This window comes from Clytia hemisphaerica, unplaced genomic scaffold (genome assembly GCF_902728285.1).
Source record: "Clytia hemisphaerica strain Z4C2 unplaced genomic scaffold, Clytia hemisphaerica genome assembly, whole genome shotgun sequence".
In the NCBI taxonomy this organism is placed as follows: domain Eukaryota; kingdom Metazoa; phylum Cnidaria; class Hydrozoa; order Leptothecata; family Clytiidae; genus Clytia; species Clytia hemisphaerica.
This window is the reverse complement of record NW_027103968.1, coordinates 1,978,742-1,996,721: the sequence shown is the minus strand read 5'-3', so window position 1 is coordinate 1,996,721 and position 17,980 is coordinate 1,978,742. Positions and strand designations below refer to the sequence as shown.

Below are 17,980 nucleotides of genomic sequence, written 5' to 3'. Positions count from 1 at the left end.
CACTGTGATATGCAGTAAGGAAAAAAAGTATTACGAAAACGCTCAGTTCGTATATTAAGAGGATAAATAGGATTTCTTGTTCTTATGTTAACTGGCTCTGTAAGCCTTGCTGGTAGATAGTTACGTAAGTAAGACGGAGCTTGGTTATTTATGATTTTATAGAAAAATATCATTCTTCTGGCAAAGCGTCTGTCAGCAAGGCTTTCAAGGCCAAGTTCAGAGTATATTCTCTCCTGAGACGTTCCACGCAAGCAACCTGTGATAGCTAAGCAGGCATTCTGCACAAAATCCTGGGCGGTCATATATGATATCATTGTAGTCAAGATGAGGTCTAATGTAAGATTTATAGATGGTAAGAAGAGATCTTCTAGGCACATGTTTGCAAAGTCTGTTAATAAGGCAATACCTTTATTGGTCTTTTTTATCTTCTCCTCAAGATGGTAATCAAAAGAAAGTTTTGAATCTAAGATAAGACCTAGATGTTTCTGGTGCTCACTGACAGCGATGTTAGTGTTATTGAAGGAGATTACTGGAGCATTAGCAGGAGTGATTCTGCAGGTAAAATATACTTCCACAGCTTGTTTAGAAGTGTCAGGGTTGAAAGACATCTTCCATTGACGAGCCGACTCACTTATCCTGGCAAGATCTCTGTTTAGTACCCCAAGGCTCAAAGAGCTGGTCCATCACAAGGGAGAATAAGGAGGTGTCATCAGCCAAGATTTTGAGTTTTGACTCAAGTTTTAATGGGAGATCATTAATGTAAATTAAGAAGAATAAGGGACCAAGAATCGAGCCCTGAGGTACCCCAGCATTGATCCTCTTCCACTCAGACGTTTTCCCATTCAACACAACTCTCTGATGCCTATCATCAAGAAAGTTACGTATTAAGGAAAGCAGAGGTCCGGTTACCCCATAAGATTTGAGTTTGAAAATCAAGCCATCATGCCAAACCCGGTCGAATGCCTTTGAAATATCTAAAAACACACCCCTGGTATCTAAAGTAGGGTTCACGTCGAACCCTGTAAAAATTTCATGCGTTATGGACAACAACTGACAAATGCAAGAGTCACCCTCCCGAAATCCAGACTGACATGGAGAAAATAGATTATTTGTTTCAAAATATCTGTAAAGTGCATCATAGATATACTTTTCAAATATTTTCCCAAACACTGGAAGAGGAGAAACTGGTCTGTAATTTTTAGCTATGCTCCTGTCTCCCTTTTTACAGACAGGAACCACGTTGCCTTTTTTTCCACTGTGATGGGAAAATGCCAGATGGAAAGATTGAATATACTAAACAAAGGTTTTACTAGAGAATCACCACAGATTCTGATCATACGAGTAGAAACATTATCCCACCCATGGGCCTTGTTTACGTTCAAAGAATTAATAATTGACGCGATTTTTTCTCCGTCAAATTCAAGGTTATTTAGCCTGGAGTCAATGAAAAACTGTTCAGGTGGCAGCACGCTGCCAGTTTCGATCAAAGAACATTGGTTTGCAAAAAAAAGAGTTAAAAATAGCGGCCTTCTCAGAAACATCGCTCACAAGGACGTTTCTTTCGTCGCGAATGGGTGGAATTTAAGGGGTTTTTTTCGTATGCTCAGGAACTGCTTAAGGGTAGACCAGTATTTCTTACTTCCGATGTTTGGATCATTTAAAGAATTGCCAAGACGATAGAAAAATAGTTGTCCTTGGCAGTACCGGCTGTGTAAAAAAAAAACGGGCCTGAAATTGAAATTTTGACGTAGCTTTTTCTATTCACGCTAGGCTCATAATATTTCGCAAATACTACACTGAGCCTATTATAAGACTTTTTTGAAAGTCTCATTCGTATTTAGTTTTGAAGATATATAGAATTTGCTAAAGAGTATGCAAATCGAATTGTTTATAGATTTGACGTCAATTTTTTCCTTTTGAAAAAAAAAATATTTACAAGTTATTTTCCTAACTTTCAAGACTTGAAGAATAAACCTAACATACAATAAAATAATGAATAACTAGTCGATAATTCTTCACGAGTAAATCATTTTTATTGATGACCCATTGCACTCGTGAACAGCAGTGAGCCATCCGACAAACTCTTTCATTGATTTTCGTAGCGGTTTCAAGTTTGTGGCACAATCTTTCCACACAGCTTTAATCTTTGCAATCATCTCATCCTCTGATTCAAATGGCCTTTTCAAACGTCCTTCGTAAACTTTTCTTTTGACCTCATTCCAAAGATAGTAATCCAAAGGATTACTATCAGCGCTTTTGGGAGGCCATTGATCCTTTGCAATAAATCTTCGAGGGATCGTCTCGTTTAAAAAATGTTGAACATGATTGCTCGTGTGAGACCTGGCACCATCTTGGATGAATATCCAATCGTCACAAGGGTAAACCTTCTTGATAGCAGGAAAGAGTTCACGTTTCAAATGCGATTCATAATTTCGGGCATTAACCTTAATCCCTTCACGGCCAACAACAATTAGTTTGGTAACACCGTGCCAGGTGAGACCAGCAGAAATCATGACTTTGACAGATTGACGATTCGTTTCATGAAACAAGCTTGATTCATGCACATCCTTCTTCAAACCTTTAGAATACACTCGATCATTCTGGGTGTTAAGGGGAACCTGGAGAGGAAAATCACTCTCGTCTTGAAAAACAGCCCGTTCGATCATTCTCGGGTTGGTTTTGAATTTCTGACCTGCAGCCCGATCAACACGTCTTTTTCTCGTTGACTCATTCATTTGAGGGGTTTTGAGTCTTTTAAATTGGCCATAGCCTTTCTCCTTGAAAATTCTGCGGACTGAGGAGTGTGAGATTTCGAGCTCGGTTGCGATGTTTCGAGGTGTTACATGCGTACCGGACTCGTCCTCTTGCGAACAAATCATCTCCTCAACCAAATGTTCGTTTTCCTCTGTTCTCGCACTTCGTGGTCTACCAGAACCTTTTCTTCTATCCATGTTGCCATCTTCTTTAAACTTTTTAATAAGCCGTTTTACCGACGAATAATTCCACTTCTTTTCAGGATTTTCATTGCATATTTGATAACCGGAATAACCTTTTCCAACATAGTGTTTGATTATCGCTTTATCATCTGCCGAAAGAACCATCTTTTTACAATCTGCAAAGTTTTAAAAGTGTTGCTGCCATATTGAATTGTTGGTCGTCCTGGACTTTATGTAAACAATTATCAACAATGCAGCGGCTTCTATTTAAATTGACACTACAAGGCTTCCAATTTTAAACAAAAACATGCACAACAAAACCAAACTACCAATTGCACTGAGCAAGGTTTACACATAGACGTTGATGACAAAGATAGTGCTGGGGAAATTGGCGTCAAATCTATAAACAATTCGATTTGCATACTTTTTAGTAAAATTTATATATTTTTAAAACTAAACAAGCTATACAAATGAAACTTTCAGAAAAGTTTGATATTAGATTGAAGATAATATTTGCAAAGTTTTATGACCCTAGCATAAGTAGAAAAAGCTACGTCAAAATTTCAATTTTAGGCACGTTTTTTTTGACACACCCGGTATTAATGGCTAATCTGCACTCGACAACCATATCATCGAGTGCCTGGCCATCTAAAGGATTTTGCCACTTTCTCCATCTATATATTAGCCTTGTCCAGAAGCATCTGCTTTATCTCAGGAGTCATCCATAACGCATCTTTATCCCTGATTGTTATGATTTTGTTTGGGACAAAGTTAGAAAAAATGTTAAGGATATATTCAGAGAGAAGGGCGACGCGATCTTCAACATTGAGCCCAAGGAAGGTAGTGTCCCAATCAATGGCATTCAGAGCAAGCATGATCGCCCTTTGGTCGGCGCGAGAAGTCCCAAATCTTGCGTTTATAAGCTGGAGGGAATTCAATTTGATAGTTTATTCTAACAAAAGGTATCTGGTGGTGACAACGGGAATTGAGGGAAGGTAAAACCCCAGATTCTCAAATAGGTGTTCGCGAAGATGAAAGAATAAGATCTATACAGGATGGAGAGCACCTAGGCTTCAAGTGAGTTGGCTCCTCAATCAGTTGATGTAACCCATACTGCGTGACTAAGTCGTTAATGTCCTCTCCTTGAGAATTTGTGACATCACTAGTCCACCAAACTGAATTTCTTGCGTTGAAATCACCAAGAAAAATAGATAGAGTGGGAGAAACGTCATAAATGTTTTTGATTGTTTCCTTCCATTTTTGTTTAAATGCAGCAAATTCGTCTGCATTTTGACTAGGAGCACGGTAGAGAAGACAAAAAAGAAGTTTTTTTCGAACCAGAATTCACTTCACAAACAGAAACTTCACAACCCTACTTCTCTCAACAGAAAGACCACTTCTATAATAAAGACAAACACCGCCTATTTTAGAGTTAGATGGGTGGTCACATCAGAGTAGCTCATAATTTTCTATCTTCAACCTCGAATCATCACTCTCGATAGAGGAATCAAGAAACGACCCACCGACGCAGAAGATATCAAACTTGTGAGCACTCAGAAAGGCAGTGATTTGAGTTTATTAACCCAAACGCTGTTTAGATTCCAATGTGAAATTGATAAGGTGTTATCTTTCTCTCGCGGCCCCGGTTGAGACATGTTAAATTTACCTTATTTGATTGGCTTACAGGACATTGCCATATTGACTTTGTCATAAGGTTCACTGTGCATTCCTATTTCTATTAAATCAATCAGTTAATCAGTCATTCAATTGAATTGAATCAAATATTGCTACAACACAGCAGGATAACCCTACAAAAAATATATTACCCCTTTAATAAAATGGGAAACCTAAAATAAATTGAGGTGTATTATAAGTTAAAAGAAATTTTTTTAAGAAAAAATCTACCTTCACATCATGTACATACACTATTCACAACTTTAGAAATAAATGATAAACCGTTTGAAAAAATTAAATTTTTTGAGACAAGCAATTTGGATGTCGCTCGCTATTCTCAAGAGACTGTAATCAGATTCTCAATGTCAATGCGTGACATTTATATTAGTCCTTAGTGTTCAATTTGAAATTGAAGAATCATTACTTAAAGAAAAATAAATATGGTTAAACAATAATGTATAAATGATGTACACGTAATAGACAATAAATTAAAAAACATTAGAAACAAGAATTGCAATTGCATGTTTGCGAGCAGACATCACAACATTTTGTGTTGGTGTTTTTCTTTTGATTGTGTATAGTCACAGTTAAAAAGTGACATGAAAAGCTTCCTCGACATTCTTTTTCAACATTTTTAATGTAATGAACAAGGTCTTTATCTCTAAAATCAGTTATGTCGTTTCCTTTTTAAATTAGGGTAGCTTTATTATTTTTCTGGTCTCGACCAGCACGTCCAATTTCTTGCACATAACCCTCAATATCACAGGAAACACCCCAATGCACAACATTTCTTATGTTTTTATGTTAACTCCAACACCAAGAGCAATCGTTGCAATAATAATCCTAGTTGTACTTCTATCCTTGACAATATCAGCTAACACTTCATTCTGTATGGGCACTGGAGTGGTCCCAAGAAAGATTTCAACAAAAAAGGTTAGATCAAATCCTCTAGGGTATTGACTTTTGATTTTCAAGTACACTAAGCCACAGGCATTATACGAATGACAATATATAATTGTTTTTTCACATGTCTCTGACTGTGATCAATTCTCAAAACGAAAATTTTGATTTTTGCGGTTTCATTTCCTCGAATCGCTCAAAAGGCTCTCTGATGCATAGAATACAGGTCTAAAAAGTCTCATTTCGGTAAAATCAGTCCTCAAAATAGAAATTTTGAATTTTGCGGTTTCATTCACTCGAATGGCTCAAAAGGTTCTCTGATGCATAGAATACAGGTCTAGAGTATTTCATTTGGATAAAATCAGTCCTCAAAACGAAAATTTTGAATTTGTAGTTTCATTCCCCCGAATCGCTCAGAAGGAGAAGACGACGAACATCCAATCGGGTTATTTGTTAATTTTGGTTAACTGATATCTCAGAATTTTCCCAGAATACCGAAAATCTGCAATTTTTGTCGATGAAATGTGCCTTTACTTTTCAAAAAACGAATTTGATGAAGTTTCACTTTTCAAAACCACGCTGGTTCGCGAGATAATCACCCTCCATACCATGCTATTACTATTACGAGTGGAATAGGGTTTCAATTATAGAGAAGTTTATATTAGTCAGATTATGAGGATTTCGATAAAAAGAGTTTGAATTGAATAAGAAAGAGCCCATTGTATTAAATTTTTAAACAACGCTGTAAACGATATTGTTTAGCTGAGAGAATTCATCTTTGTAGGGTAGAAGCAAACTGAGACAAAGGTATTTGAAATAATTTATAATTTCAGAGAACTTGCATTTTTCTTCGTAGATGGATATAATGCTATCGTCATATAGTCAATTAGAATGTTAAAAACATCAAAAACTATTTGTACACCTTAGTTAAAATAGTTAATATAGAGACAGAGTGCTCAAGAAAAAGGAAGGAACAAGAACAAAAGACAACCGCAACCGAATTGCCTGACAATAGCCTGGCATCAGACCCTGCTGGCACGAAACACTGTTTATCAATTTCAAGTTAGTTTAACACAAAATCAATTTCGCACTCTAGTTACATGAGTAACATGCATTTCTCTTTAGTCTGAATATTGGCGAAACCAGTAAAGACAAAACGCTTGTTAAAACTTAGAAAACATTTTTCTACTGTATTCAAGATAAAACATTTTCATTTAGGGTTGCAAAAACAAAACACAATGAATCAATCAATAAAATGTTAAAGCTGTATAAACTAATGATATAATTTGAAATATTAAAAATGAAAATAGTTAAAGTGAGGGAAGGGTAATTAAGCTAAAGCTTTATAAGACTTATAGGTGATTTTAATAAAGAGTCAAAGTCAGTATCAATTTTTCGAAATAATTTTCGGACAAAAATCACATAAGATAAAACTCAAAGACCATCCTGCTGCAACAGAGCCGTAGCAGCGGAAGAGACTTGAAAGTTTCCATCAGTCCAAACATTTTCAACGACATAAAAATTGCGGGGCTTCTCACTTGGACGAAGTATGGTCCCGTAATATAGCGAAGTCCTATTTCCCAGTTTATATCTGTCCTCTTTGACATATTCTAAATAAACACCTTTGAACCTCTTTTGGCTCAATTCGTTAACCAAGACAAGCCAAAACCTTTCTTCTCCAATTTTCTCTTTCTCATGGAAAGACAGGAACGATAACTCCAGGATAGAGGCAATCTTTCGTCGTTTCTGAAAAAAAGATTTAAAACACGTCACGTTATTGTCGTTTTATCGGGCAGGCTCGCATATGCTTACCATTTAATGATTTCTCAAACCAAATTGAGTCTCGCAATCTTTAATTTCCTAAGTAGCGTTGCCATTTGTAAGGAGATTTTAATTTTTCCTTGAAAACGCAAAATAACACTACGCGAGATACTAAAAATCAACGCGAGATAATAAAAAGCGGCGGGGTTACACAGCTTTGTAATATTTCATTCCGAATCAGTTTACTCAAATTTACTAACATTAATTGCGATATTTTGAAAGAAGTGAAATATTTAGGTGCCATTGGCTTGTCCTAAAGGATAACATTACTTTATCTTATTTTATCTCAAACAGTTTAATAAACATTGGAAAAAGATATTTCAGGCAATGAAAATTTTCGTTTAAGGGGCCTAATATTTTAGTTTGTCCAGTGGGTTTGCACACTTCAAATCTAAATAGACGTCAAAATCTCACCATAGAGCCCTTCAACAACTTTTTGCATTGGTTTTTGGATGTTTGCTTGGGCACTTGGCATCGATTCATTGTCTGTGTTTGCTTGGGCCCTTAGGATCGATTCACTGTCTGTGTTTGCTTGGGCCCTTGGGATCGATTCATGGTCTGTGTTTGCTTGGGCCCTTGGGATCGATTCATTGTCTGTGTTTGCTTGGGCCCTTGGGATCGATTCATTGTCCGTGTTAAGGCAGCCTTAAGGAACCTTAAGTTCTCAAAATCTCAGAGTCCCAAACAACACTCCCACCATTTTTCATAGTGTCATTTTCTGTGTCTTCATTTGTTTTTGTCATGTTTGTTTACATTTTTCAGTTTGGTCTGTAATTTACACACTTTTCTACCACTTTTGGTATTTTTTTTTAGTTTTGTGAAATTTATATGTTTGGTCAGTACTTTATTCATTAATTTATGTCAATTCAATATCTACTTTGCATTTTCACTAATTTATTTCATTTTTTGTCAAATTAGTTTTTGGTCTGTAATTTATGCATCGGTTCTGCAGAATGCATAAATAGAGGTCAGTTCAGCCACTTGCCTCACTTCAACAGAGACATTCAAAGAGTCAACATCAATCATCAAATTTGTCTCTTATGCAAACTTAGTCACTTTTTTCATACAATTGGTGTTAGTCCAACACACCATGTGTACATGCTGCCTACACAGCTTTCACATTCAGGCCAGCTGGTGAGTTTTTCTCTTTTTGTTTTCCCTTCCTTTGCCTTTGGCTTTCTTACAGTGGCTATTAGGTTTAAGATACATTTTTCATTACTTATTTTTCTACTAGTATTCAATTATACTTAGCTTACATATAGAACTTTGTCATTCAAACTTCAATTTTTATTTTATTTTCATATATACATTAGGACTTAGTTTTTGTTCAATTTTCTATTTCAGTTTGAACATATCCAATGCACCACATCACGCACTGTTCAATCAACATTCACCAACTAACCGCTGTTTGGTAGATGAGTTATAATTTGAGATCGAAAAATCGTTTCAACTTCAAGATTTATGGAAATACTGGGAATAAGACTCAACTCAACCGTTAAATTTCAACAAATTTCTCAAGACCTATCATCCGTCTTCGCCTACTGAGCTTTATCCTCCATCACCAAACAAAGTCATCCAAATGGATAATAAACCAGAAGTTAAAGCATTGTTATTCTCGCTCATTGGCTATCAAGATGAAATCCTTGACATCATTCAAGACTTTTCTCCACCTCTAATCAAACAATCGACTGATGTCATGAAACGTTGCATCACTGACATCCAGGTGATCCGCAAGAAGTACAGAGATAAAGATAGAGAGCTACGTTTCTTACTCCAAGACCATCAAGACTCTCTGGAAAACTACGAACAAAAATATGGTAAGCCATACTCTTCAACAATTAATGAGGTTGCTGAGATAGTGCTAACTTCTGACATGCGTGATTGTAGTTGCTTTTTGCGTAATTTCAAGTCATCATTTGTAACAGTTGTGATGGTGACGGTAAAGACTTTGGTGAGATATTCTATTGCCTGTGTATCTTCTTCAGCGATAAAGGTTGATTTTTGAGAATTGACAGAGTGAGTCTCTTTGGTAGTGGTAAGATCAATATATTGAATTTGTTTCTGAATAATTTGGACATAAGTTAATAAAATATCTCACCAAAGTCTTTACCGTCACCATCACAACTGTTACAAATGATGACTTGAAATTACTCAAAAAGCAACTACAATCACGCATGTCAAAAGTTAGCACTATCTCAGATAAAAAAATTCACTCCATTAAGAATTAGTGAATAAGGCATTTAAAATATCAAATTTAAAAATAATAGATAAAGACAAGATAAAGAAGACAAAAACGGTGAACACTGTAAAATCCGTGAAACCTTGTGTTTTAAAATACCAGTGCTACCCGCTTGTTTCAAGTGGCCGTAACGGAACGAACTTGTTGGGAAACTGGTTGGTTTTTGTCACTGTGGAAAGTTTGTCACATCTTCTCATTCTGACAAAGAAGGATTGATATTCACAGCATTTTGACCTAGGATCAGCTACACATGACAAGAGAACACCTGGGTTCCCATGTGTAGCTGAGCAGGTACCGATCCTTTATTTTATCGACACTTCAATCTTTCATTGAAAGGAAGTACCTTTTTCTTATTACTTTACTGTTTTGGTTCTCCTGCACTCGCACCATGACGGAGAACACCCCTGAAAGTGTTAGTGAAACAGAAAAGCTATCTCAAGTTGAAGAAAATCAGTCAGAAATAGAAGACTTAATTGCTGAATTATGTCTGAATACTTCATCTAAAGCAGTGAAATCTTGTTTGCGAAAGTATCAATTTGGCTTAAGTGTAGCACAGATTGAAAAGGACGTATACAAAGAGAAGGTTGAATTGCTGAAAGAGACTGCAGAATTTTTAAAAATACAGCATTTCGAGGATAAAACAAAGAAGGCGTTATCACACCTGATAACCTGTAAAATCCAAAACCTTCTTCCAGACAATTGTTCAGTCTGCAAAAGAAGGTATCGTATCAGCCTTCGTGACTGTCCGATTCTCGAATGTGCCATTTGTGGCCAAGGGGTCCACAAACCTTGTTGGTTAAATCTTGCATCAATTGCTACAAATGATTTCAACCAACCTGTAGATGCAGATGTCTTCAAAACCTTGGTCAACCCTCTAAATCTACCAGGAATGTTTTACATTTGCGATCCCTGTAAAGTTACTACCATTCCAAGTGATGAAGAAGGGAATAGTAAGCGTAAAAAACGTACAAAAAGTACATCCCAAACTCAGAACAACCATCATCCAATAAATACTGAAGCTCAGGATACAACCCTTACAGTCACAACCGATTCAACAACTGATGTTGATGTTGTCGACATTGACCAGTCATCTGATTATAATTTCTCTGCTGGTAAACAAAGTGAAGATGACGAAGCCAACAAAACAAGAAGAGGCGAAATCAAAGATAATGAAAAGAAATCCCAAATCTGCAAATTTTACAAATGTGGAACATGCAAGCATGGCCTAAAAGGAAAGGAATGCAACTACACTCACCCTAAAATGTGTCGCAAGTTCACACAACATGGAACAAGGCAACCAAGAGGATGTAACCTTGGAACTAAATGCAAGGACTTTCATCCAAAAATGTGTTTAGATTCCCTTCGGAAAGGAGAATGCTTTTCAGAATCCTGTCGTTTTGCTCATGTAAAAGGAACAAAAAGACAACCTCCAACTGTGAAAAGTAGTGTAGCGCACAATAACAAACAATAACAAACAAGAGCCTGGTCATTTTTTAGATATGATTCGTCTGTTGAAGGAAGAAATTCTGGAAACACTGGGACAGAAAATCAAAGACATTCAATTTCAAGTACAAAACCTACAACAGACTCATCAATTACCTCAACAACAGACTCACCAAATACCTCCACAACAGACTCACCAAATACCTCCACAACAGACTCATCTGATACCCCCACAAGGACTACCACTCAGACCACCATTCCAAATCCCTCAACTACCCTTCAACCCAATGCAAACATTCCAGTAGTGAATAGCTTTGCATTTTTTAACATACAAGGGCTTTGTCCACAAACAGTACCCAGCAAAGTTCCCTTTATTAAAGATAATGTTTGTAATGAAAACCAACTTTTTGTTGGATTGTCAGAAACTTGGTTATATAACCATAAAGACGCAGAACTTAAAGTAGAAGGTTTCACTCCCTTCCGATGTGATTCAACAAGAAAGAAGAAATCTAGAGGCAGATTTACTGGTGGAGTTTGTTTTTATGTCAGGGATGATATTGCAGCTTCATGCGAAAAAATCTATTCTCACTCCTCGCCCAGTGTACAACTTCTTTGCCTATACTCAAGCATCGAAAACCTGGCTATCCTGGTAGTCTACCGACAACCTGACGACAAAGCAAATGGTAATCCTTCAACCGCAAATGATTTTATCATTCCTATCAATGGTGTGAAAAATGAACTTTCAAAGTTAGAAACCGTACCAAATATCATTTTTGGAGGTGGTTTCAACCTTCCAAAAGCAACTTGGCCTGAGGGCCTTCCAAAATCAGGATGTACTATCAACGACCGTCTTATTCTAAACTCTTTGAATCAGTTTTGCAACGAATTCTTCATGTCACAATATATCGATTTGCCAACACACAAGGACGGAAATACATTAGACCTTGTTTTCACTAACAACGAACAAATAATACACAGCTACACAACAGTACCTGTATTGCAAAGCACATCACATCACGAAATTGTACTAGTATCAACAACTCTGAAAGTTCAAAACTCCTTTCTGGACGATGATCAACAAGAGCCACGCACAAAATTCAACACACTGAATTATTTTGCTGATGACATTGATTGGGAAACTATTAAAGATGATCTCAAATATGTCAACTGGCCAAGTGAGTTCGATACTGAAGACCCAGATGTTATTTTGGAAACCTTCAACAACATATGCTACAGAATATGCGAAAGCAGAGTTCCCGTGAAGGCCAAGACCACATCAAAAACGAAATCAAAAGCTGAGAGATACCGTCACTCTCTTACAAAAAGAAGAAGAAAAATTACAAAAAAACTTTTACACACCAACTCCAAATCCAAGAAAGACAAGATAAAAGATAAACTTTTACAAATTGAGAAAAAACTTCAAAAATCTTTTAATGAGTCAAAGCGTCACGTGGAAAGCAAAGTGATTGACCCAATTAAAAAGAATTCAAAATATTTCTTTACCTATGCAAAAAAGAAATCGAAAATTCGGTCTAATATCGGACCCCTATTGAATTGCAATGAAGAACTTACACAAAGAAGCAAAGAAATGGCTGATCTCTTAGCCGACCAATATGCTAAAGTGTTCAGTAAACCAAAGCAACCACAACCACAACCTAACCAAGACAAAACAAACGTCAAGATTGATGAGATTAACATAACAGAAGACTCCATCGTTAAAGCAATAAATGAGCTGTCTCCATCATCTTCTGCAGGACCTGATGGATTTCCAGCTATGTTTCTCAAAAAATGCAAAGATGAGTTATCCGTTCCACTGTGTTTACTCTGGAAGAAAAGCCTAGAAATAGGTCTTGTTCCAACTGAACTGAAAAAATGCACCATAACACCAATTCACAAAGGAGGAAGCAGATCTCTGGCTGCCAACTACAGACCTGTTGCACTCACCTCGCATGTGATAAAAATTTTCGAGAAAATATTGAGAAATCATATTGTAAATCACATGAACAACAATGACCTTTTCAATCCAAACCAACATGGTTTCAGAAGTGGGAGATCCTGCCTTAGTCAGCTTCTCGAGCAACACGACCTCATTCTTGACATATTAGATGAGGGTTTGAATGCAGATGTTGTTTACCTTGATTTCTCAAAGGCTTTCGACAAAGTCGATCATGCAGTTGTACTTGGGAAATTAAAGCAATTGGGTATATCCGGACCAATCCACAGATGGATTGAATCATTCCTTACTGAAAGATATCAAACAGTAATAGTAAATGGTGTCAAGTCCAAAGCCCAGAAAGTAATTTCAGGAGTCCCTCAAGGCAGTGTATTGGGACCTCTTATATTTCTAATATTGATTGGTGACATTGATGAAAAAGTACTGTACTGTATATTGAAATCATTTGCTGATGATACACGTGCCACCAAATCAATCAAAAACACAAAGGATGTTGAAATTCTTCAAAAAGAACTAGAAAAAGTCTATGACTGGACTGAAGAAAACAACATGAAACTAAATGACACAAAGTTTGAACTTCTACGCTATGGTCCAGATGAAGAAATAAAAAACCAAACTCACTACAAATCCCCTTCAGGAGAAAATATCGAAAGGAAGAAATTTGTGAAGGACCTGGGAGTACTAATGTCAGATGATGCTGTCTTTACACATCAAATAAATTCAGTCATTGAGAAAGCAAAAAACTTGATTTCCTGGATTCTGCGGACTTTCTCTTCGTGTTTACCCCAACTAATGATTACTCTTTACAAATCATTGGTTATTCCAGTCATTGAATATTGCTCAGTCCTATGGAGTCCAAGTGCTGTCAGTTCTACCCAAAGATTAGAAGAAATCCAAAAATCATTTCTCAAAAGAATAACTGGCACTCCAAAAAACTATTGGGATTGTCTGAAAAAGCTAAAACTTTACTCACTTCAAAGAAGAAGGGAGAGATATCGGATCCTGTATACATGGAAAATAGCTGAAAATCTGGTTCCAAACATCAACAATAAATTTCAATTCAAGGAACTCCCAAGATTGGGAAGGATGTGTGTTCGCACCCATAGTTCAAAACTACATGATAGCACGCTTGTCGTGCAAGGTGCTAAGTTATTCAATTCAATGCCCAAGAGTATTAGAGATATGAAGAATGTTACAGTCGAAAAGTTCAAAAACTCTCTAGACAGACACCTCAGTTCGATCCCAGACGAGCCACAGATTCATGGTTACACAGGGTGCAGGAAAGCCGACTCTAACTCCATTCTTGACATAAAAACTGTTTAGCTGCCGACATCCTTCCTTTATTCAGGTTTGATGGATGTGAAGCAGAAAGTTTCTTGCCAGAGCATGAAGCTCGAAGACAACCAAAAGTAACCAAAAGTAATCTCAGAAAACCTAAAGGAACCGATTGAACTCAACACCAGTGCAACATTCTATAGTCCAATAAAGACAAACTACGATACACTTCACAAATCTGCTCAACAGTATGAAAAGACCATAAACGATGAAATGAAATCACGAGAACTTAATAAACTTGACTCTTTCAAAAAGGTTCAATTTAAATATCAAATTGCCCGAATTCATTGGTTACGAAGCTGAGATTGATATTTACACATTTATTGACAACTTCAAAAAACTTTATGCTGATCACATCACGTACCAACATCCTTACAACCAGACTTTGTGAAAAACAATCACCTTGGAAAACATGCGCTTGAACTTGTTAATAACGTAAATGACATCGATGAAATCTGGCTTCGACTCAAGGACGCCTTTGGTGACCGAAAGCTACTACTTTCGCAAAAGGTCACAACCCTCACATCCATTGATATGAAGGTTAAAGCTCAACCAAGATCACAGAATCGCTCAGCAAAGTCATCAATACCATGCGAGATTTGATGCTTCTAGCCGCAACGCATCACATCGAGAATGAACTGTACTATGGGGACGCACTTACACACCGCTCAAACAAGTTGGGCCAAAGCAGACTGATGAGATGGCTTACATACAGCTGTGACAATCCGAGAGAGGGAAAATATAAATGGAAGCTCATGATGGACTTTTTGGAGAAGGAGATCAAAATCCAACAACAAGTTACCATCCTTCACTCAAATGTTGGCACCACCCCTGGGAAAGACAAGGATAAAGATGGAAGACAGAAAGGAAGAGGATCATCCTTCTTTGGTCAACAACAAAGACAAACAACACCACCTCAACAACCATCATTGTCAAAATGCGTCATTTGTGGTGCCAATGATCACTTCCGACCAATGGCCCGAAGAACGCCAAGTTGATCCAATACTTTTCGTGTAAGACGTTCGTAGACATGACAGCCGACCAACGTCTGAAGTTCCTTAAAGACAACAGCCTGTGCCATCAATGAGAGGCATTGATGGCACAGGCTGTTGTCTTTAAGGAACTTCAGACGTTGGTCGGCTGTCATGTCTACGAACGTCTTACACGAAAAGTATTGGATCAACTTGGCGTTCTTCGGGCCATTGGTCGGGAGCGAAGATCAGCACAGGCAAACACAATAAAGGGAGATGTCAACACAGATTTATTTGTCAACATCCGTCACACGCTAATGAAAAGAGCAAGATGCATGTCAAGCTGGAATAAGTCAACAAGGACATCCTGGAACACTACAAGGACGTTTGCATCCGAAAACATCCACTACCAACCTATTCAAAGGACATCAGGATTTATCATAGTACATTCAAATCAAATCATCATCAACAAGTGGATGACTCAAACAATGCTATCTTTATGCTACAGTCAATCTGCATCAACAAACGAACGTACACGATCTTCTACGACACTGGCTGCAGTGACTTTATCAGTCGCTTCGAAGCAGTCAGACATCTGGGACCCAACGCTGTCAAGCACTCATTATACGAAGTCGAAATGAATGGTGTTGATGGCTCAAAGAATGTATAAAGACGTGGTATCTACAAAATATCAATTCCACTTAGCCATGGATCACAAGCCGTGATGATTGGACCATGTATGGATCGTATCACTGAAACCTTTCCACAATATCCACTACAGGGAAAGGTTTACGATGACATCAAAGATTGCTACATCAAGGAAGGTAACAATATTCAATTTCTTCCTAGCGTTCCTAAATCAATCGGAGGTGATGTAGATTTCATGATTGGGATGAAGTACAATCGCTATTTTCCAGAACCTGTCTTTCAATTTACCATCCGGACTTGCCATATACAGATCACAGTTCGTCAATACAGATGGTTCATTTGGCATCATTGGGGGACCTCATGAGGTCTTCAACGGGATTGGTGCAGCACACTTATCAACACACTTTGTATCAAACCAACTTCGTCTTTTTCACAATGGGTATGACGTTAATCCAGACATTCGTTTACTTGGTTAGCTATCACAAATTGGTGACGTCTTCAACGGTAAGAGTAATCATTTTGATGATGAACAATCAAAAATCAACACCTTCAACGAAGCAGAACGTGCTCGAAGTAAACAAATGCAAAAACCTCACCAACGAGATCATGAGCATCAAGGAAGAAACTGAACAACAATTCATAGATAATTCCGTCACAGTGGACATACAAAACCACCAGTCAATTGCTACTCTTCCACTCATGGACAGTCCAAGCAGATTATCTCCAAATCGAGGCATTGCTCTCAAAGTGTATAAGCAACAGCTTCACAGACTCGCCAAAAACCCTGATGACAAAGATGACATCATTAACTCCGAACACAAACTCCAAAAACTCGGCTACGTCGAGTCAAAAACCTCCCGAAGGAAATGCAACAGTCATTGGCGCAATCAAATCTACAAAATTACATCCCATGGCGCGCCGTTTGGAAAGAACCATCAGTATCAACACCATGTCGGGTGGTATTTGATGCATCCATGACCACCAACTCTGAATTTTTGCTCAATGACCTTCTCGCCAAGAGAAGGAATAACATGAACCGTCTTGTTGACATCTTCGTGCGGTGGAGGTGTCACTCCATGGTTTTCCATACCGATGTTCAAAAAATGTACAATTCAATCAAACTACATCCAAGCCACTGGGGTCTTCAGCGTTACCCTTGGCAAGATCAGCTCGACTCTACAAAGCCACAAGAAGAAAAAGTGATCAAAACCCTCATATATGGTATCAAATCAAGTGGCAATCAAGCAGAAAGAGGATTGAGGGAAACCGCACGACTGTTCAAAGAGGAGTATCCACAAATAATAATTCAGCGATTTGATGAAGTTACCTGGAGGGTAAAGACTTACTTAAAAGCGGTAAAAAAGACTTTCCGAAGTATGGTTTTGAGAGGGTTTCCAGAGGAAGAAAACACTTTTAAAATAATAAACATTCTACCAGACTCTCCCACTCATACGATCAATAAGTTTTTCCCATCGATGACCAATCGATAACTAATACATGGATAATCGATGAGTAATCAATAATAATCGATACCTCGATACCTGGTCGATATCAATCGATGGCTAATCAATAACTAGGTATCGATTATATCGATGCTAATCAATCAATTAATATAGATTAGCTATCGATTTAAATATTGATGATTGATTTTATCGATTACGACACTGTGGCTATTATGCTATCGCTGGAAGTTTCTGGTGCGTCGGGAAGGGTCCTTTAAGCAATCATGATCAGGCAATGGCCACAAGGACAATACATTGCTATATTGATGATCCCTTCATGCCCTCATTGGTCATCGTCCATCATCATATATTGTGTCCCACACTTACCCAGGCGGTGTCAACCGAAGCCTAGCGAACCAATTTTCATAATCAAACCATCGACCTTTATCGAACGGATAGCTGTTCGATTACCGAACCCGATCGAACAGCTATCGAACTTTAAGAAAATTTCTTGATAAGTTCGATTTAATTTGATGACTGTTCTTTGTTCAATGAAGTTCGATTGATGTTCGATAGGGTTCGATTGATGTTCGTTGAGTTCACCCAGCTTGTCCCAT

The 17,980-nt window shown here is 37.6% G+C and overlaps 1 protein-coding gene across 1 annotated transcript; it reads right to left on the bottom strand.

Moving 5' to 3' along the window:
• Window positions 1–2,015: 2,015 nt before the first annotated feature.
• On the bottom strand, window positions 2,016–3,101 carry LOC136810560 (uncharacterized). The gene has a single exon (XM_067067122.1). It carries the CDS (start codon window positions 3,099–3,101, stop codon window positions 2,016–2,018), a length of 1,086 nt encoding a protein of 361 aa, XP_066923223.1.
• Window positions 3,102–17,980: the final 14,879 nt, after the last annotated feature.